The sequence below is a fragment of the Anguilla anguilla genome, chromosome 18, assembly GCF_013347855.1.
Source record: "Anguilla anguilla isolate fAngAng1 chromosome 18, fAngAng1.pri, whole genome shotgun sequence".
In the NCBI taxonomy this organism is placed as follows: Eukaryota; Metazoa; Chordata; class Actinopteri; order Anguilliformes; family Anguillidae; genus Anguilla; species Anguilla anguilla.
In genome coordinates this window covers 11,506,321-11,528,583 of record NC_049218.1, presented here as the reverse complement: position 1 = coordinate 11,528,583, position 22,263 = coordinate 11,506,321, and the positions used below count along the sequence as shown (strand labels likewise).

At 40.6% G+C, this 22,263-nt stretch overlaps 1 protein-coding gene across 1 annotated transcript; it reads left to right on the top strand.

Moving 5' to 3' along the window:
* Window positions 1-9,906: 9,906 nt before the first annotated feature.
* Window positions 9,907-20,282, top strand: kcnk1b (potassium channel, subfamily K, member 1b). Its single transcript, XM_035401211.1, has 3 exons — window positions 9,907-10,663; window positions 14,044-14,439; window positions 17,635-20,282. Exons 1-3 carry the CDS (start codon window positions 10,309-10,311, stop codon window positions 17,892-17,894), a joined length of 1,011 nt encoding a protein of 336 aa, XP_035257102.1. The 5' UTR covers window positions 9,907-10,308; the 3' UTR covers window positions 17,895-20,282.
* Window positions 20,283-22,263: the final 1,981 nt, after the last annotated feature.

Genomic DNA, 22,263 nt, shown 5'->3' with positions numbered 1-22,263 from the left:
TCATTTGGCAGCTTTTATCAGTTATATGAAGTGGATTACTGCCTTTTAACTTAATGTAATGTTTCAGCTGTATAATATTACCACATCCACATTCACTGCATCTGTTTCCATAATTGACAAGGCATGTCACCCCCACCCACCCCAATACAGCCTCCTCTGCGTCTCTGGCATTCATTAAATCATTGAGTGTCACTTTTTAACAAACTTCATTTAAAAAAGGCTTTCAAACTTAACAGCATCAGCACCACTAAATGCCACTCCCTCGATTAATTTGCTCTTGCCTAATTACGTTGACTCACCTTCAGTGACCTGGGAGTCAGAGTGCCCTTCTAGGCATCTTGCTTGTCAGTTCACCACATTACATCACATTTTTGTATGTCATATTTCAAACACATATTATCTGTTTATACTGTTGGATGTTCAATCAAGTACTTCAGAATTTTTTCAAGGACAAAACAAAATTGCCTCACCTGGGAACTGAACCTGCAGACTTTGGGTTCAAGGTCAGTATATGGAATGGCAATGTATTCTCCCGTTTCCTGTACTCCCTAAACCCTTGAATTGAATGTGAGTGTGAGCGGGTGGAGGTTTTAATAGATGTAAAGTCAGAATTTGACACTGGACATTATTACACCGCTGGCCATGTGTATGTACAATTTTGAACAGCTTTTCTGATTCATAAAGGAGCATGCAGTTGAGAAAGTCCTCTGTCTCTCTGGTCAGATTGAATCATCAGTGTCCTCTGTTGATAGTATAACAAACCACACCTAGTTTGCTATTTTCCTTACACAAGAAACAAAATGCATTGATGGTAGTTTTCTGTTTGCATCTGTTGCATCCTCTCCAGAGAAGAGGAGTCTTAATTGGATCAAAGTCTGCAGGTGTTTTGTAATGACTAGTAGCCAAGTTGTAACGAAACAGATTTTCCCATTACATCAAATTGCAAGTGGCACTTCCATATTTCAAATGGATACAATATATTCTGCGTTTGAAGGCCCTGGCTGGAAGGCTAACTGGAAGACATAGAAATGGTGGTGCCCTGTTTCCTTCACCCTGACATAATGAGCTGCAAATTTGTTCGATTAGTTCCGTACCCTGAAGTCCAGCCCCTGTCCCCCTCACTTCGATTAATGATTTAATCAAGGAATTTTTTCTTGACCAGGTTCTGTTCTCTATCATGCAAGGTGCTCTGTGGTTTCCTAAATGAAGCTTCACGTTCAATGGGCAGTCCAGTTTTCAGGAGTGAGAACAAATGCTCACTCTGTCTCAGCCTATGACGTGAGCTGTGAGGAAGATAGGGACTTTGCCTAAAACAAGCGGCTCTTTGAAAAGGAAGCAATCCATTTGAGGAACTTTCTCTCTGTGGCGATAGGCCTCTCAATGCTTCTCTCACACCCTGACTGACATTTCCACATGGGACCACTTCTTGCATCTCTCTCATTCACACAGCTAGTGCTACTGAGATTAAAAGGCTTGCAGTTCTTTTTGCTGAATTTACAGCAATTGAGCAAATTCACAGCAGTGCTGTATAGGAATGTTAGGACAAGTCCAAGGACCCTTACTGACAAGGGCCCTCAAAACATATAGAACATAGGATTTTCTGGGGTGGTGGGGCCCAATGTGAGATATTTTCATGGGGCCCATAATGCCTGATGGTACCCCTGGCCCCCACTGCAGTTCATTTACTTCATTTCATACAGACTAGGATACTGATCAGAGTAGATGTATAAACCAGCCCACTAACCTAGAGCCATTCTGGCCATTAAATATAAAAAGTGTATAGGGAGAAATAGATGGAAGAACACACGAAGCAGTCACTATTGTCTAAGCAGATCTTTTATTTAAACCAAAACATTAGAACAAAGAAAAAACAAATAACTCCTCGATGACACACTATCCTATAGGCGCATGACCATAACCATGAATTGTGCCGCATTTTTCTTTTTTCTTTTTTATTTATGGGAGGGCAATTTGTCCATATTTGCTGAAGCTGTCATAGTTGGCTGTGCAGTGGGTTATGAAGATTGAGGTGGCTGTCAGGGGATTTCAGAGTGTGTGTCAGTGTCTGTGTGTGTGTGTGTGTTGCCAACATGATACCATTCTTTCCTGATGGGTGACTGGATGGCCAGTAATTATTTTTCTTGCTCTCTCTCACATAACCACAAGATGGCGTTTTTGCCTCTCTCCACACCACAGATGCATTGTAAACCAAAGAAAACAGTATGGTTGCCTTGATTGTTTTAAGTTTTAGAAGCTTAAAATGCTCAAAAGTGTCATAATTAGTTAATATTATTTTTTTCTACTTTTTGAAACTCTTTCACTTTTATTTAAATAAACATTAAAGCATATTTGCATGTCAAGAAAAGTTGACCACATACACACTAAATTTGTGGATATCATCCAACATGACCTTTTCCCAACAATCCCATATTCAGTATGGTTCAGTATGGAATCTGTGATCTGTACAGTAACTGTTTCCACAAAAGTTGATATCGTATTTTAGCCATGTTAAATTGAATTCCTTGTAGAAATAACAAATTGGCCTTAATGATAACTCCTGGTCGTGATGATGATGATTATTATTATTATTATTATTGAAATGTGAATTATGTATGGTTGTGTGTGTGTGTGTGTGTTTATGTGTGTGCACATGACTGATATGTTATCACTGTTTGCTGGTTACAGTTCTGAGTGGGGAGCACAGTTACTCAACATGGGGCATTGTTGGAAGCAATTCTAGACTTTGTTTGGCACTATGTCAGTAATGATAACAGCTAGCAGGATGTAATACAAATATGCAATTTTTGAAAATAATAGTCCTCACCCTAGTGATTGTTGCTTGTTTGTGAACAATTTTAGTATTCCAAAAAATTGTATATGAAAATGGTACAATGATTTAAAAAATATATATATTCCTCACACCAGAACATTCCTTCAAATAAGCAACCCTGATCGTCTAGCAGTGACAGAAATGGGCCCCCGCTTTGATGTCTGCCGTAGTCGAAAACTGGGTTTGAGCCAATATCTGCAGACAAACAGATAAACATTTATCCAATCATGTACACTCATCAGCTGTACCTCGAGCCAAACACTGTCAGCTTCATTTGACTCAGTCTACCCCTTCTCACGTTAGCCAATGTATGTGTGTGTGTGTGTGTGAGTGTGTACTTTTGTGGTAAATTATAGCCTAATATTGAAAGCTGTGACTGCACATCCAATAAGAGGCACCCATTATCACAAGCTGGCCTGGTGCCTTGCTGATCTTATTATTTTTGCGACTAGCTCACAGCAATTCACGGTGCAGAGAGTCTCATGAATGCAAAGTATGTTAACTTATCTTACTCTGTGGAACTACTAGAGACACTCTGAAAATGTCAGAAATGAAAAATATGCGCTGTAAAATATGGAGAAAACACAGTAATAATTTCAAAGAAGTCTCCAAATTAAGAACTACTATAGTTACAATATAAAAGGGTCTTAACCACTGCACTAACCTTCATTCATTTTGAGTTTTTTGTGTGTTTATTCTACTTATGCCGATAATGGAAAGAGAGTGTCACTCTGTTAATTTAGCGTCCTCTCCATGACCATGTACTGAAAAGTTTCATGAGGTTTTTGTCAACATTGATAGTCCAGAGTACCCATGAAAAAAAGCCTTTGATGTCCTTTTTCGAAGATTGAATTTCAATCCATGTAAATTTATTGTCTGTTAGAGTGCCAAAGTATCTGTATTCCTCCCAAAATGTCAAAGTATTTGATGTTTTTCAATTTTTGGTATAGGGACTATTAGTGAATATTTCAAACAATGGAGCAACATCACGTAACCACTTCACATACTGAATTTATGTCTTCCCTTACTGAATTTAGCTCTTCTCATACGGAATTCATCTGTTCCCTTACTGAATTCATCTGTTCCCTTACTGAATTAAGCTCTTCTCTTACTGAATTCAGCTCTTCTCATATGGAATTCATCTGTTCCCTTACTGAATTCAGCTCTTCTCTTACTGAATTCGGGTCTTGCTCTCATCATCAAGATCATGAGAAGAAAAAATCCCAAACCTCCCAGTCCAATTACAGACCTTGTACGGGACAGTGTCAGAATGTGTGAGAGGAAATTAACAGCCTAATTCTGGCCTCTGTATCTCTCAGGGAAGCCCATGGCCCCTCTCTGCAGGTTTAATCTTCATTGGCGATGTTGGTTGGCAGGGGCACACAATGTTTTGGCAGGAGAGAATATTACTAGCAGCTCCAAACCTTCTCACAATCCCATGTTCACCTACATCAGGAACTATGAATTGTCTCCCTGTCCTTCTTAGAATGGCCTGTACAGAACAATGTTAAACAACCTTTATTGCAATCATTGGATTTTGTTATTAGTAAAATATAATTTTGATTTGACTCACTGTTATCACTGTTATTAGAAGCTGATTACACTTTAACCCATATGGTGGAATATCAGCTTTCATATTTTACTAAATAAGGAAAACGATCAAAAACGTCAGTGAGGTGAAAGAAAGATAAAATGAAATTAATTGAAACCCTCAAAAGCGAGGCTTGCATAAACCCCTCTGTCATGTGGCAGTAGCAGTGTCATCTGAGTCCAGATCAATGGAGAGAAAATGGAAGCCTGCTCACGTGTGCCTGGTCAACTACAGCCTACTGAGAGACCCGTCTTTATTCTCAGGGTCACTGCCATTCACATTGCCAGCTCCAACCAGGCAATCAGATACTCCATGGCTTTCTACTCATTCTTACAGTCACACAATACTGCATTGTTGGGGGAAATGTCTTTGCTGTTTCCCAAGATATTCCTATCTTCCTCTTTTCTGTTTCTCTCCTGACTGCTCCTCAAATTATTTCCACCTTGAGGAAAGATTAATGTTCTTGCTTTTTTTTTTGTTTACAAGTTTTTTGAGGTGAGCATCACGGGAGATGTATTGGCAGGCTCTGGTTTTGAGCATCTGGTATTGCCACAGGTTAAGCTGTCATTTTGTTCATTGCATGTTTATCGCTAGTTTTAATTGGCTCTGCGGTGCCATTATTTCAACTCCTTTTAGATGCAAGCTTGCTCCAAAGCATCTGCATCTTCTGTAGTCGCTCTCATCTTTTTCTTTTGCTGTTCTGACTCTTACTGATGCTTTCTCTTCCTCTCCTGTCTTCTCCCTTATTCATTATTTTCCATTGGCTCAATTATCCTGCCTCATCCACCTCTATTTGTCAGCCAGCCTAATCTTTTTCTTACACATTCTTATTCCTGAAATCTCTTCCCTTTCACTCTCTCCCCCTTTTTGTAAATAAATTATATTTCTGGCTCTTTCTCTCACTCAATCAGTGACTCTTAAGACATCCCATTAGAGGATGTTGGTTCATGTAAATGCATTGCCTCTCATTAGCACCATCTCCCTGGCCGGTGGGCACGTCTTTTCTGCTGCAAACCGTTCTGACGTATGAAAAGTCTCTGTAGTTCAGCTATTCCCAACCGGCTCCTGCCAGTCACCAGCGATTCCTCATTCCTCATGCATTTGTCAGTGACCCCAGAGTTCTGTTAATGCGGGGACTAGGAACAGCAGGGAAATGATTAGAAAAAAGAACACAACATATAAGAAAAATGACATATCCCATGCACAGAATAGAGATTGTCTGCTTGTGATAATGATCCCCATTGTTCATGGCATACATGGCACAGTTACACAGATGAATAGGTCGCCCTGAGTAAAAGACTGAATACCTCAATGGGCCTTTACATTAATGCACGCTAAATGTGCCAAATTATGTAATTAGGGATGAGTTTAGCACAAAAATAATTGTAATTCATAGAGTTACTTCAATTGTAAGAATTTGCAAATGATGAGGAGGGTTCCAAAACAATTATGTACATTAAAACACTCATTTTGTTTCACAAGGTTCTGAACAGTTAAATATGTGTTTTCCTCTGTGTTAATTGGCCCAAATGTGAAGTGCATTTACAAACTACTCAGTATGGAAGCAACACTTACAAATCTTTGATTAATCCTAAGGATAAACTGGGCATGCTCCATTTTACTCTACAGGTGGTTGATAAGCCATGAAAATTTTTGTAGAACAAATGTCTGTTTGTCTGCTGTTTCTGGAAAATTAAACCGTGACAATATGGATCTGCTCTAAGGCGACAGGGCAGCAGGGCATTCTGGGATATATTTGAGCTCAGCGTACAGTAGAGGGCTGTCAGCATTTGAAAGTGTGCATTAACTGGAACAAATGGCATTGCTTCGGCTTGTTTATTTGATCATGGCCGATTTAAGAAAAACAAATGGCCCCTTATCATTGCAGAGAATGCAGATGAATAGTTCATATCAAGGATCATCGTCTAAATGGTTCTATTTGATGCTCTTATTTTATCTTATGGCCCCTTCCCCACACACACCACACATACATACTCCCATTCCTTGAGTTGTCACTGAGATGTATCTGCCCGTCTTAACAGGAAGAAAAATTTTTTTGCAAACAGCCTTGGACTGACTTCCAATTACTGAAGTCGCTGCTGGGAATCTCAGATTCCCAATACTGAGCCCTAAAATAACACAGTGCAGTAGAACAGTGCCTATTTTGGGCCCCAAGCCAGGGAGGAGTGGGGGGGGGGGAAGAAAAGTTACATTCACTGAAGCCCAGCCAAAACAGCAGCCCCCAGCACAGAACTTTGCTGCTGCAACGTTTTGAGAGAGCAGTGTCATGTTCAAACTTGTAGGGGTCGTGTGGTCAAGTTGCAGTTTGGTTGTGTTGTGCATGACACTCGCCTGGTTTCTGTCAAGCGCGTAGCACGGACAGAACAACTGTTCATGCTTTTGCGGAATCCTCCGGAAAAGAGAAACGTGTCAATAGAAGCTGCTGGGAATACTGATTAGACGGCTGAACTGTCGACCTGAGAGTCATAAATCATGGCCCCACGTGAAACTTCTGCAGCTTGCAATGTTATATGTCAGTCACAATAACTGATAAAAAGTACTGATTCCTGTACAGCTCTGACACCACTTCATTTAGTACAAGTTCTACCTTGCTCACAATAGTTGACGAGAATGCAGGGTGACTTTTAATATTACAATACTGACACTTCCACATCCTACAAGGACCATGTTCTGTTTAATTTTTTAGCTGCGCTGTGTTCACATTTACCTCGTCTAAAATGTAAATGTGGAACATTTTAGGTTAATTTAACTCAAAGTTTATGTGTCCAACAGGGATCAAATAGTCTCTATCAGAGTAAAATGCACTCTGTCAGAGTTTATTTAAAACTTAGCAGCTGTATATTCTTATTATTGAAACTGGAGTTCTTACAGAGACTCAAAAGTGCTGGATATCTTGTGGGTCTGAGAAAAATGTTTTACCAGTGTGAATGAACTTTGACCTTTGACAGGCAGTGGGTAATTCTGATAAACTCAGATTAGAGTGGCAACACACTGTTTTTTTTCTCTTCTCTTTTGAAACATACCCAATAACCACAGATTAACCATTTAAATGTTTTTAACTACAACCTGTTTAAAATTTACTTCAAAATATTAGAAGTTCATATCAATCCTTCTGGGTTAGGATGGTGAAATGAGCAGCACGTCGCACTATAAGGCAGTGGTTATGGTATACACCTTCAGATAGCAAGGCAGCTGATGACCCCATTGCACTGATAAAGCTGAATTGTGTAATAGGAGATTACTTTCATATTCCACGGTTTCACGTGGACAATATAACCCATGAACCCGTCTGTAATTCTGTTCATTCAGGTATATGCCTTTTACATCCGTTGTATGTACCATTTTTTCCCCTTCAGCTAGTAGTTTCTTTCAGGGTAGTATCTGCAGGTATATTTACTGAATATAGGCTAAATGTGTGGCTTCCTCTCTTCTCTCTGTCTGTCCTTTTAGCTCATGCCTGGCATGGAAATGTTCCCTTGAGCAGGAACTGGAAACCAGGCCACTATATAAATAATAAAGAAAGGAAGCTATATATAAATCTCTCCCTCTCTTTTGGCTCCATCTCTCTCGTTCTCTGGCCATGACTGATTGTAATATTTTAAATATATTTTATGATAGAAAAGCACAGAAACACAGGAACATGTATATGTCTGGTTTTGTCAAAATATATAAATGGAAATTTTGTTTGGGAGACTGGGAAGTTTAATTACAATATGATTTGTTTCCTCTAAATACTGTAACAAAATATATTAAACCCATATCTTATTATCAAACTTAGAAAAAGAAAAGAATAAATAAATGCAAAGCATGGTAGTGGGAAGGAACTGAGTAAAAAATTAATTTTAAAAATTGAATTTAAAACTAATATATAAACAAATATATATTTCAAATATTGATGAAAATTACATACTACTACTAATAATACTATTATTAATAATAATATTATTATTATTATTATTATTATTATTATTATTATTAATTATAATAATTATAATAATAATAACAATTATTATTATTATCATTGTTGTTGTTGTTTTTGTTGTTATTATTATTATTATTATTATTATTATTATTATATCCCAGACTTCAAGCATTTAGGACTATTTTTCAATCCAGTGCAGGAATTCCCCTACTTTGAGGACTCCTATTCTGCATATAGAGTGAGAAAAGCCACGGACTACCCCTGTTCCTCCCCCAGGTGAGTTTCAGCGGCCACGCCCTACCACACACACACACAATGACAGTGTACAGATGACATACTGTAGGGTGCCACTCTAATTTGGATTTTGTAGCTTTCTCAGGTTGTGCAGGATTGGATTACATCTTGTTGCCAAGGTTACAGTGCAAAGCCAAGGGCCACAATTGAGTCGATTGAGTCGAGAGAGAGGGGGTGGGGGGGGGGGGGGGGGTGATGTACCTACATTAAATCCATCCTATGATTCAAAGACATCCATCCTGGCATTTATGTAAAGGTCGTTGCCATGGAAACACCATTGTCAGTTAGAGCCTGGCAGGGAGAGTGCCAGAGCTCTGTAAAACTGTAGGCTATCTGTCAGGATGTTATAAAAACGACAAGCAGATGATCAATCAGGTCACAGAAGGTGTGCCATCATTACCTGGTGAAAGTACAAACATGTAGGTCATTAACATGTCAGAATACTATTACTCAAGAGCGTGATTAGTCATGTACATTGGACTATTTTGACTGGATCAAACAAATACAATGCACTTTTAACTCAGAGCTTACTCTGCTGCTATGATATGGCTACATATTATTGAAAATACAAATTCAAGCTCAAATGACAAAATATGCCATCATAGAATGAAAGATGGGTAAACTTTGTATTCAAAATAATGTCTTTAGTGTCAGATATACCTCGTTACTAAATAATATTCTCATAAAACTGCATTGTTGCTTAGCAAAAACAAATGTTTTGTGTACATTTCAGGTGTTTCATGGGCATCTTCTCTTTGTCTGCACTGCTTGTAGCCTAGATTCCTAGATTCATACACCCAGACACAAGGCCATGCAGTTCCACGTAAGCCACAGCCTACAAGCTTTATGCATGTCTTATTTAGTGACTAGTGTAGTATTCTTATGTGTATTACTTGGGTATGAGTATTCATAACAATCTGTGTTCATAAAGGCCATGTATAAGTGAACTTCAGCTCAAGTGCTACGCATCTCTCTAAGAAGCTGTGATGTGGCTGCACAAAAGCCAAGGAATATTGAGCTCTGGAAGTGTGTATTTGACCCGATTTACTGTGACTATTTCTGCTGATATACATTTTAAAAGTATGTAAATATTTCCAATAATTATGTGTAGGTTGATTTTTCTTTATTAGTCACTGCATTTGAATTAATTCCGGTAGCCTGTAAATGCACATCGCAAACATAGTGATATATCTGATACACGTGGATTGTTGCAGTGTGAACTACATTGGTAGCCTATTTTCATTTCGCTTTATAAAAAGACACTAATAGGCTGATGTGCGGTTTCACTTTGCTACGCTAAAATTTCCACTGAATTTGGCAACTCGTATTTCCTCTCGGTTCTATCTACCTGAGAAGAGACGGAGAAAAAAACATCGACGTCACACGTCCAACCTCCGAGTTCATTCGCCACATCACTTCGGCGCAGGACTCATCGAAAGTGAACTGAAAGAAAAAGCATTTGAAGAGGAAGCTGACACATCTAGAAACTGACTGTGAGGCTATCTAGCTAGTGGGCTACACCAGCGTGAGCGCACAGTCTGACAAACGATTAAAACAGGCGTTGTTATAAATAAGGTGCAGCGATTGCAGTTAGCGTACCGCTGTGATATTTATAGGGACCGTTTTCGCAGGCATAGGACATAGGAAAAAATGTTACAGTCTCTTACGAGCAACTCCTGCGTGCGACTGATTCAAAGCAATAAATCGACATGGTATTTCTTATTTCTGGTCCTGGGTTACGTGCTGTATCTCATCTTCGGCGCCGTGGTCTTTTCCTCGGTGGAGCTGCCTTACGAGGATCTTCTGCGGCAAGAGCTCCGGACCATCAAGCGCCAGTTTTTGCAGGAGAACAAATGCCTTTCAGAAGAGAGGCTGGAGGAGTTTTTAGCTAAAGCGTTGGAGGCCAGTAACTACGGGGTGTCTGTTCTCAACAACGCTTCGGCGAACTGGAACTGGGACTTTACCTCGGCGTTGTTTTTCGCCAGCACTGTGCTCTCCACGACAGGTAAGAAAACGCAAGGCCCTCCGTCATCACAGGCAGACCAACACAGGTAGACTAATGTTCAGTGCGCTCCACTCGGCGCGCAGAGTGAGATGTTAGCGTGGCGTTTGCGTGGGCGGTCTGTGAGATGTTGTGCCGTTTGTTATTCGGAACATTGTGAAAATGACATGTCACACAATGCCCGTTTTCCATAAATGTGAGCGTTTTTGTTAACGCGTGCCTCTTTCTCCCCCAGTGTTCATGTGTTTTCTATATGTAGTCTCAATTTACCTAACCATTCCAAGATGTGGCTATACTCATTGACGCTTTTGTTAACCTTAATTCCTAAATAATGATGTGGCTGTTCTCTGTGTGTTGCCAGTCATTATTCTGTCAATATTATAAATTATGATGTCATTTAGTGTATACATTTAACAGAGTAAGGTAATGGTCAAGGGAGTTTTAATCGGGTGTGAATTAATTGGGCTACTTGTTTTTTTTTTAATTAATTGTCCCTGATCCTGTTTGGTGAATTAAACGGAGGACCACAAACAATTAAAACAAATAGTTCTTTTTGTGTTATCCTTGCAATCTTCTTATGATTTTGTTCTTTATGGAAGTAAGACTAAAGTTTGGAGCAAAGGTCTTATACCCTTAAGGATTTTATAAAGGTTCCATACAAGTGCAAAGTGCCCTGTCCTATGGGATGAAAACATAACTGAAAAACATGTATTGTGGGCCCACTTTGAATTTCATGGCCTGTACTGCGCAAGAAGCAGAAATGCCATGAATGCATTTCAGATGAACTGACCGAGAAAAAATACTGAAAACTTGTTTGTCTTGAAATGAAAATAACAGATTTACCATGCTGATTACAAGCAAACATGTGATTGTTTTAATAATAATAACAATAATAATAATAATCATCACTTTATTTATATAGCACTTTTCATACAATGGTTTGCAGCCCAGAGTGCTTCACAGAAATTAATGGCACGGAAATGAATTTCCTGCCTGACAACTGCCATTTTACACCCAGTAGAGTAATACTATTAGTGCATGAGTAGAGTGGTCTTAGTGGACCTCAGTAATTTTTAGAATCGGACTGTAGCATTCCCTAAAGGTGAAGATGGAAGTTTGCATGTTATGTGAGCAGAGAACTGAGAAAAGGCAAGTTGTTTTATCCAAAACTCAAATGTACTTGCACTCACATATCCACACATGCATACATTTGATACACTCTGACTTCCCTTGTAAAGAAAGTTTGGTGGTGTAATCCCATCAAAAAAAAAAACAACTCAGGCCAGGAAAAGAGAGTGGGCTGAGGTTTGATTAATGATTAGTCAGCGTGATACCCTTCACCTGACGGGTGATACTTAAACCCACATCATTTTACCCTCCTTAGAGGGATGTCCTGTCCTTTGGCTTCCCCTGCTGCTGAATTATTTCCTTTGGGTTTCCTTGAAGCCACTGTTTCCTAACAAATCAATAATCCTGAGGCATAATATATACCCACTCCCACACACTTTAATAGATATCAACCGCAATTTGTCCTGATGGCTAGGGAACCAGGCTGCTCTGTGGTGAGAAGATTTCAAATCCCCAAGGTGAGATTTGGAGGGAGCAGTTGCCCACTTGAGCTTGCTAGATGAATAGACTTAATTGCTTCAGCAACTATCCTGCTGTATAATTGGAAAATTCTTTCTTTTGAAGGAGAGCAGGCAGTTAGCCCTCCTTATATATATTTTCCCACTTTATTCAGATGGGGGAAGTGGAGAGGGCTGCAGATAGAGATGGGATCATACTACAGAATGTAGGCCCACCATGGTGAGGAATTGAACCTGTGGCCATGTGGGGGATTTGTGTATGTCTTGAGACTCGGATATCCTACAGGCTGAGCTGCACAGTCTTTCTCATAACATAGTTTTTAAAAAGATGTAAGGTTATTAGTATTAGCCTATTAGTAATTCTGTATACGAGTTTCTATTCAAGAAATCAAAAAGTTACAATAATGATTGGATAACAATACAATAGACAGTCTTGTTTGGTGACTGCTTGGTTGTTGTGTGGTACATTTAAGATAATTGATCCGGGCGGGTTTACATGTTCGTAAAGGTCTTACTGTATCATTGATTATACGCTCCAGTTAGGTTACTGGTGGGGCACTATATTCAGTGTTTTCATTAGTACAGCTATGTCAGAAATATGTGGCCTTTTTCTAAAGTTAATGAGACGTGGCCTTGTTTACATAACTGACACATGCTAACTGCCATCTGCATGTGACACAGTGGTGATAGAACTAAGCGTAGAAAAGATGAAAGCTTTCACTCTGTTTGTCATCACTCAAGCCAAATTAGTTTCTCCATCTGCCCCTGCAAGATGTCTAGCTCCATATATGTTTCTTACATGAGTTCCATTTGTCTTATGGTCTGGTTGAGCAGTCCCTGGGATTCACACAGAAGGTAGACCTGTATGGCAGCAGTAGCATTTCTTATTTGTCTGTCAGTGGGGCTGGAGATCAACAACGGGTCCTTTCTGTGAGACGCTGGGTCCGATGCAGGTTTTTTTGGTGCAGTACTTTATATAGAACCCAAGCTGATGAGGGTGTGGAGCAGCTGTATCAGAGTTAAAAGCAGATTGGAGTTATAATACATGTCTCTCACAGTGAGAGACATCTTCTAGCCCACCTCCCCTTCCCTAAGTGGCTTTTGTCGCTTGTCAGGCCGCCATTGTAAATAAGAATTTGTTATTAATGACTTGCCTGGTGAAATAAAGGTGAAATAAAAAATAAATAAAAAGTGACATTTTTACATTACTATGCCATGATTAATTTTGTAAAGGTGGAAACCTTGTACAATGACCCTTTTAATAGTGATTGAAGTTGGAACACTAGCATGATACATGCTGGTATATATGCTCAGTCTGCTTTCTAAACCCTTCAACATTTAGTTCAGTGAATCAGACAGGGCGTTGTTCTCCAAAACACTTTTATATAATTTAGTTGCATTTTCCCTTGGAAGTACACTTCTTTTGGCAGATGACAGAGAGAGATGACAGACATTCTGTTCCTGTGATGACTGCTGGCACTACTTGTATCACTTTGAGTACATCGTCTATGTTTGAGACAAGGTGTTCTGTGCTTTTCATCAGAATTTGGTCTCTTGGTCTAGAGCTGTGAACCTTGTTATCCGTTGTTGATTTGGAGGCCACCTGCCCCCTTTTCTTCTGTTCTCATCCCTCCTTGTGGTTTGTGTGTTTTTTATTTTCCTAAAATCAGATTTCTGCTCGATTGTTTGGGAGAGAAAAAAGACAATTCAATTACAAAGATTAAGTACTTTAATTTCCCTGGAGGTGTCTTCCTGTTTTCTATGTACAGACTTCCTTGTTTCTGCATGTAATTGCAGGTTATGGCCACACTGCTCCTCTGTCAGACGGGGGCAAGGCCTTCTGCATCGTGTACTCTGTGATTGGGATCCCCTTCACCCTCCTTTTCCTCACGGCGGTGGTGCAAAGGATCATGGTTTTCAGCACGCGCCGGCCAGTCATGTACGTGCACACGCACTGGGGCCTGTCCAAGCCGCTGGTGGCCGCCGTCCACGCCTCCCTGCTGGCCGTCGTCACAGTGTCCGGCTTCTTCCTCATCCCTGCCGCCATCTTCTCTGCGCTGGAAGACGACTGGAACTTCCTGGAGTCCTTCTACTTCTGCTTCATCTCCCTCAGCACCATTGGCCTGGGCGACTACGTCCCCGGAGAGGGCTACAACCAGAGGTTCCGTGAACTCTACAAAGTGGGCATAACTAGTGAGTTTGGGGGCCTGGGAGTGGGGTGCCATTGATCAGTTGGAGGTGGGTGCCATTTTGCTTAGGTACAGGGATAAGTTGTCCTCAGTGTAGCTGACAGAGTTGTTGATCTGATTTAAAGACTGTGGAGGAAATGTCTGTTAGTCTTTGTGTCAGGGCAGAAGCAGAAGTTAGGTTAGAACTGAAAGTGAATCATTAGAGCAGAGGTGAATCATGTTGAAACAATCAGTTAAACCATAGACATGGAAAACATAACTGAGTTACACACAGTTGTGTTCTGCGTGCACAACTATTCATGATATACCGAATCAGTCTCATATAAGGTCATACATACTGTAGTTGGAATTGGCCATATTTCTGTATTTTGAAAATTTTATATTTCTTCATAAATTTTTTAACAAAACTGTCTCGGTTACAGAATTAAGTAGTCTGTAGAGAAAAGGATCAATGAAAAAATGAATTCCTGATTTTGGAAAGGTTGTGCTCAATACTGTCATTCATGGCAGATTTTGAATGTGTTGATAAAATAAGGGAGTGCTTAATATCTGAAACCTCCTGCTGTTATTGCTTTTCTTTATTTACAGTATATGTAGATGCATACTCTGCCCCTTCTTTCAGGATGATCAGACTCTCCTGGCTGCTTATCCATCACAATGAGGTTTACATATCACAGCTTTCATGTTTTATTTCATATTGCCATCAATTGAGTGTCCTCTTTGCTCACCGACAGTCCTGGGCATGAGTCATAACTATCACAGCCAATGCAGCCTTTATGTTTAATTTTGGCTGTAGCGCAGACCAAGCTAATTATTGTAATTATTTATTTATATAACAGATGCGCTCATACATGGCAGCAAGTCTGTCGGATCAAAATGCGCGTGCATGTCACAAGAGTTGGGAAAACAAAGAAATAAGCACTGACAGAACAAGGCAAATAAGGCACCAGTTATGAAATGTCAAGCTGGATTTCAGTGCGATATTCAGGATGTAGTGTGATCATAAGGGGAATCTTTACCTGTCTGTCAGTCACAAGCTTTAACTGTACTTAGGGTGACCAGATGTCAAATTTTTCCCAGGATAGCTCCTTTTCACATATGTATTCGTCCTGTATTTTGGTCATGCCATATTGCAGTTGGTTTTCTGACTGTAATGGCTGTTGTTATAGGATCACACTGCATTCTGTTCACAGTCTTCGAGGGTTCTGTTCACCCTGAAAGTACTTCTGCCTGTATACAGTGGGAGTGCTATGCCTGTGTGTTAACATGCTTGTGTTAGCACAGTGACTAAACAGTGGAATAAATCTTTTGACTGGTACTCTAAAGCGGGGCCACGTTTCCCCCATTTTGGCCTCCCTTCTCTGGCTCCCCGTTAGGTTTAGAGTTGATTTTAAGTTACTATTTGTTTTTAAAGCACTGAATGGGTTGGCATCACTTTACATCTCCAACCTCTTTTGCCCCTATTCTGCTTCCAGGTCACTTATATCTTCTAACCAGATGCTTTTGGCAGTCCCACAGGCTCGGTTAGAGCTAAAGGTTGATCGTGCGTTTACTACTGCTGCTCCAAAGCTGCGGAATAGTTTACCTCTTTATGTTAAAAGACATACCTCCTCTATTGACTCTTTAAAATCTCAGTAGAAAGGCCATTTTTTGTCCTTAACCTTTAAATCCAGTTGAGATCCAGTACACTTCATTTGGGTGTATTGTCTTTGTGGAATGTTTTGCAAGCCATGGTATCTGTTTTTATTTATTGGAGTTGTACAGCACTTTGGCCAGCGTCCGTTGTTTTTAAATGTGCTCCATAAATAAAGTTGACTTGACATGTATATCAATAATTGACTAATGCAATGATAATATTGCCGTTGTATTGTATTGACCGATAACAGTTTAAAACAATTTTATGGGTATCTGCCGATCAGCTAAGATTGTGGCTCATTATAAAAGTTGATATAATGACACAGCATGCTTCAGTGGGGGCATGCATCTGATGCCTTGCTGATGCTGCACATGAACTGAAATATGTAGCCTGATCATAGTCATATTTGACCAAACTGCCCATTAATATCCTCCCAAGACCCAACAATCCATTTTCAACACGAGTCACTGGTCTTAATCTCAAGAACCATATATTCTGTTATACTTAAACCTACACTACAAGGGACATTCAATAAAGATAAAATAATATTTGTGTAAATATTTTCACTGCAGCATGTTTTTGTCATCCAAGAGTCTTTTATTATGTCAAAAAATACTAAAATACTTTTTTTCTGCTGGATCTCAGGAGGATATAGAGTGATTTGCATGCTGGATGTGCTGGGGGGGAAATGGCTGCAGAGTGTAGCTATCTGCCCTTTTTAGCTTCATAAATAACACATTTACATTTTTTTTCCCTTCCATTAAGCCTTGACTTATTTGCCCAAGCAATCAGTCTTCCCGTGCTTTATTTTTAAAAAGCTGAAGATCCTCTGTGGCTGGCTCCCTCCATTTCACTCTGTCCTACTTTCCCGTGGATCTGTATCAAGTTCTTTGTCTTCGTTACGGAGCCTCAGTGTGTTGTTCGCTCTCACGCTCTGCTCTTTCTGTCTCTCTCTCCCTCCCTCCCTCTCTCTGCCTCTCACTCTCTCTGGCTGTCGCATCCTGGACAGCGTTCTGTCTGTGAAAAACGGCGTGAATTCCGTCTGTGAAAAACGCTGTGAATTCTCTCTGTGAAAAACAGCAAGAATACTGTCTGTGAAAAACAATATGAATACCCTCAGTTTATGAGCCACTAATACGAACAATTATATTCTATCTGTTCTTTTTCTCTGTCTGTTCCTGTCTCACTCCCTCATCCCATTTCCCACTGCCCACATGTTCCTTCTAGCTCTCTCACTCTCTTTTCTTCCGTTCCTTCACTCCCTCTCTTTTCACCACCCTCTCCCCCTCACCCCCCCTTTTCTCACTATGTTGGCATGGCATCCACATTTTAAATTCTGTCAATGTCTAGTGTGCACAATACACCAAGAACAGCAATGTCAGCAAGTACACACATAACCAATGAATGTGTAGTGTATAAATTAGATTATAATTTGATAATGATTTATATTGTATTGATCTCTCTCCCTTGCTCTCTCTCTCTCCCTGTTCCTCTCCCCATCACCCTTCCTCTCTTTCCCCCTCTCCTTTCCTCCCTCCCTCACTCTTTCTCCTCCCCCCCCAGTCTACCTGCTCCTAGGTCTAATTGCCGTGCTGGTGGTTTTGGAGACATTTTGTGAGCTGCAGCAGCTGAAGCAGCTGAGGAAGATGTTCTACCTGAAGAAGGAGAAACCGCAGGACCGGCTGACCATCCTGGACCACGACCACCTGTCCTTCACCTCTGTGTCTGACCAGGCCAACTCTCTTCGGGAGGACAAGACGGAGCCCTTTGTAGACGTCCCGGTGCTCTCGTCCCCCGCAGGGGACGGTCATATAATCAGATAAGGGATAGCAGGGGTGTGTGAAGCGAAAGAGGGTCATGGGCAGCGCTATGGTGGGGTAGGGATGGGGTTCCAGAAAGTGTTTCCAGTCAGATATTTCAGTGTTCCAGCCGATGTTCCTTGCTCTAGCTAGACCGGCTTTATATTGCCGTTATTTATAAACAATAAGGGTCTATCTCATGTAAACATCAACCGTTGCCATTTTCTGGGGAAACACATTTCCTGTGAAACATACAGTATTGTGTGTGCTACTATATGTGTGCAAATTTCATCAATATGAATAGAGATATAAACATTATGAATATATAGACATAGAATATTGCATTCTATAATGGATTTTATGTACAATTAGTGCACTGTAGTGTAGCTCTGTGCTGCTCTGTTTGTTCTAGCTTTAGCCTTTGGATGGATAAGAGCAGAGGTACGAATTTGTCAATCACTCAGATGGACAGAAACAAACATGACTGAAAACAGCCAGATAGTTCTGAGCGGAGAGTACTTGACATTTTAGCTTCAGGGATTTTTTGAAGAATAATTTTGAAAAATTATGTCTACAGAGAAAGCGTGAATTCACACTGATTATTTGTCTAATCAGGCTAATGAGTATGATAAGGGTTTTTCTTGTATTTATTATTTTCTTAATTTTTTTTTACGGGTGGTATCGATGGTTAAACAGATGGTAATTAGTAATGTGTCATCGATAAGCTTGTGGCTTATCTCTTATGGCCTTTGAGGGAAGAGAGAACTGGAGCAGAGAGGTTTATGTCATTAAGCTGAGGGCAACGGGGCCTGCCCCTGGCATGACCTTATGGGGCCTTTGCCATGAGCAGATTATTGTGTAGCAGCATTCCTGCTTCAACCAGCAGGTATTTTAAAAATACAGCAAAAACAGAAACAGAGAGAAACATAGAAAGAAAGGGGTGGAAAATACCGTGTGCGTAGTGTGAGTCCTCTTCTTTCTCTTTGGAAAAGAAGAGAGAACGGCTTATAAACATGTTCATTTACATTAAATCAATTCAGGGGACACTTTGTGTTCCCAGGAATGGATTCAGAGCAGGTGCTGTCCAAATACACTGAATTTCATGTTATTTGGGTGGGATTGATTCATCCATATAATATATAGGTTGGTTGACCTGTGCAGTACCTATGTGATACCTGAGTACATTAGGCTCACAGTCCTTATGAGTTGTAAAGACTCATTCAAGGAGCTACAGACATGAAATACACTGCTGCAGAGTTTTGGTCTTCACGGCTGGATTTGGCTCTAAGGCAGTGTGGTGCAGTAGCAAACGGACAGAATGGTTCTTCACCTCCTCTGATCCGGCAAAATCACAGCACTTACAGCACAATAAAAAAAAAATATCCATAATGTTTGCATAGTGGGGATAAAAATTAAGTCTTATGTTTTGTGAAAATGTTTTATTCAATTTTACTGTCAAATCTCCGACAGATTTCTCTTGTATTTTACTTTGGAATTGTGCAATACAAGCTACATTGATGACTTGTTCATGGTTTACATAAGAGTATTTCAGAAGAATAAGCCAAACACTGGGACTACAGTCGGATGCAAGATGTGACATGTGTAAGGCTTGTCCTGTATAAACCTTTAGTCTGTTTAGCAGATTAATAATGTATAATGATGTAAAATCACGTAATGCCAGTGCAATTACATCACAGATAACAGCATCATGTGACTTATTTATTATCAGAAATGCAGGATGTGATGCATGAGTTCTCTGCCACTGCACAATGGAGAGCATCTGATTCGCCGTTGCTTATTGTGCCTGTGCTTTTGTGATTTCTTTGCGTCATGCGTCTGTGCAAAAACACGAAAGAGAAACAAAGCCACTATTTTTTTATTTTCATCAGAGTAAATTAATTAACGGTGGTGTTAAATAGAGGCATGCCAGGAATAAACCATGTTTCAGTCGTACGTAAGAATGCATTGCTAACGGTGTGTAAAGCTGAGACCATTGTGCCTCCAAAACTCTTCAGACGGTGTCCCAGCACGGAGAGCCAGCCCCTACAAGTGTCTCAGACTGTCCTGGGACAGCACCTCTTTGGGGTAGTAGCAGCAATTCAAGTATGGGAAGATTTTATAGTGAGCACCAATGATATCAAGGAAACATAGGGGTCTGTTTGTTGCCTCTCAGTTTAATTGTGCCCTACTCAAAATAACTAGAAAACAGACTTTTACTCTAGATTTTAAAGCATTGTTGTGCTAGTTTTACTAATGTACTTTTAATCGATAAGGGTGAGGTGGCATCTATATCTGTACCGAATGAGTTCAGCACAAAGTGAGCTGTGTTTATTAGTATCTGTCAGTGTACAAAAGTCATTGAATGCATTTTGAGTGTAAATTGTGTCTTTAAAATAAACATGTTTTATTAAAGCTGTGCCCAAAGTTGCATTTGCTGCTACAGTGTGTGTGTGTATGTGTACGTGTGTATGTACGTGTGTACATGTGTGTGTTCATGTGTACGTGTGTACGTGTGTATGTGTGTGCACGTGTGTGCGTGTGTGTATGTACATGTACTGGTGTACAATATGTATCTGTGTGTGTGTGTCTGTGTGTATGTGTGTGTATGTTTGTACATGAGTACTTGTATGTGCGTACATGTGTGTGTGTGAATGTGTGAGTGTACGTTTGTACATGTGTACATGTGTACATGTGTGTGTGCGCACGCATGTGCATCGTGTGCATCTCTGCGTGTTTGTATGAGTGGGTAGAACAGTGCCTGAGTGCTTCCAGGCTGGGGTTTGTTCCTCTCTGGATGTGCCTTCCCATGTGGCTGCTCCCTGATGCCTGACACTGTAAAGCCATCCTGAGTGTACTCCCTCCTGAATGTGGTCTGAGAGAAATGCTCTTTATGATGTGAGCCTGCAGCTCTGCTCGGCACTGTGGCCGCTGACTGGGACCGTTGCCCACGGCAACAGTGGCTGCTGCCTATTCCATCTGCTCCAGCCCTCATGGCAAAGAGGAGGAAGAGGAGGAGGAGGAGGAGGCGGCAAGCGAGGGTGAAAAGGGAGGAAGGGAAGGGGAGAGAGGGATGCAACAAACCTGCAGAGCAGGTAATGAAGACTGGGGGGGAAGAGAGATGGGAAGGGCATGAGATTTTGGAGAAGAAAGAAGAGGAAAATGAGAGATGCCATGGTGATTGAGAGTGCATGGGTGGCTGCTTTAATCTTACAGGCCATGCTATGGCACCCAGTCTAACAAGAGAAACGGGGAGGCTAAATGTTTAACTCCTCACCTCAAATAACCTTTTCACGGGCTCCAAAAATTCTCCCAGAAAAAAAAAACAATATCATGATAGGCACTGGAATACACGTATCCAAGCGGCCAATGAGGATGCTTTTTTCCCCACTGGTGCTGAGGAAACTAGGTCTTCATATTTAAAATAGCTCACTGACAACCAAGGCCAAGATTCCCAATCAAAAACCCAAGTTATTTTTATGCCGGGGAGACAGGGTACTGGCTTATGTGACTACTTGAAAGCTTATCACCGGCAGCTGAACTGAAATTATTCACAGAGGATCCTGTCTCATTTTTATTCTGCTCATGAGTGTTAAGAATTTTCCTCACTGTTTCCAGGTTTGTGATGGGTTTTGAATTTTTTTTAAATGCTGGCTGTTCTTGAAAAGCAGCATTGGTTGCTTCCTGATTTTGCTTTAAGGTATTTAACATGGTGCAATGTTTGATTTTGACCAGTTCAATGGTCAGTGGTGAGTGAGAGGTCATTATTTTTTCTGCTTTTTTTGTTTAAGATTACATCATCATTAGTTTATATATACCAGAGCATTTACTTTGGTGGGTGTGCTTATGTCATTTGGCAGTACTGCGGTTACAACTTTGTAATCAAGTTCTGTTTGTTCTGTGACTGAACTGGATCTTTCTCTCTCCTTACTCATTCAGTGTTTTTGGGAATCTGCCCAAAGGGACCAGATGAGAGGCATGGCGCCACAGAAAACAGGAACGTCTGGAGGTTTTTTGTGGTGTGAAGTAATTAATTCCAGGAAGAGTGCACATTGCCACATTTCATTGGTGGCCAGGACTGGTGAGAAGGTGGGTGAAGGTTGTCAGGTGTTCCATGATGTCACAATGGGGTTTAATATGACAAATGAAAATGTGGGTTATTCACTGGTGAGTAGGGATGGTGAGAGGGCTCAGGGGCATTGTCAGGTGTTCTATGATGCCATAATGGGGACAGATGAAAATGTGGGTTATTCATTGGGATTGTTTTTCTCGGGACACGCCTCGCAGGCCTTCTTCCATAGCAGCAATGTGCCTGGAGCACTTTGCATTATTAGCACAGTCTACAGGGTTGGAGCTGGACAGGAAATAAACACCAGAGACAGAGCAGATTGTCCTG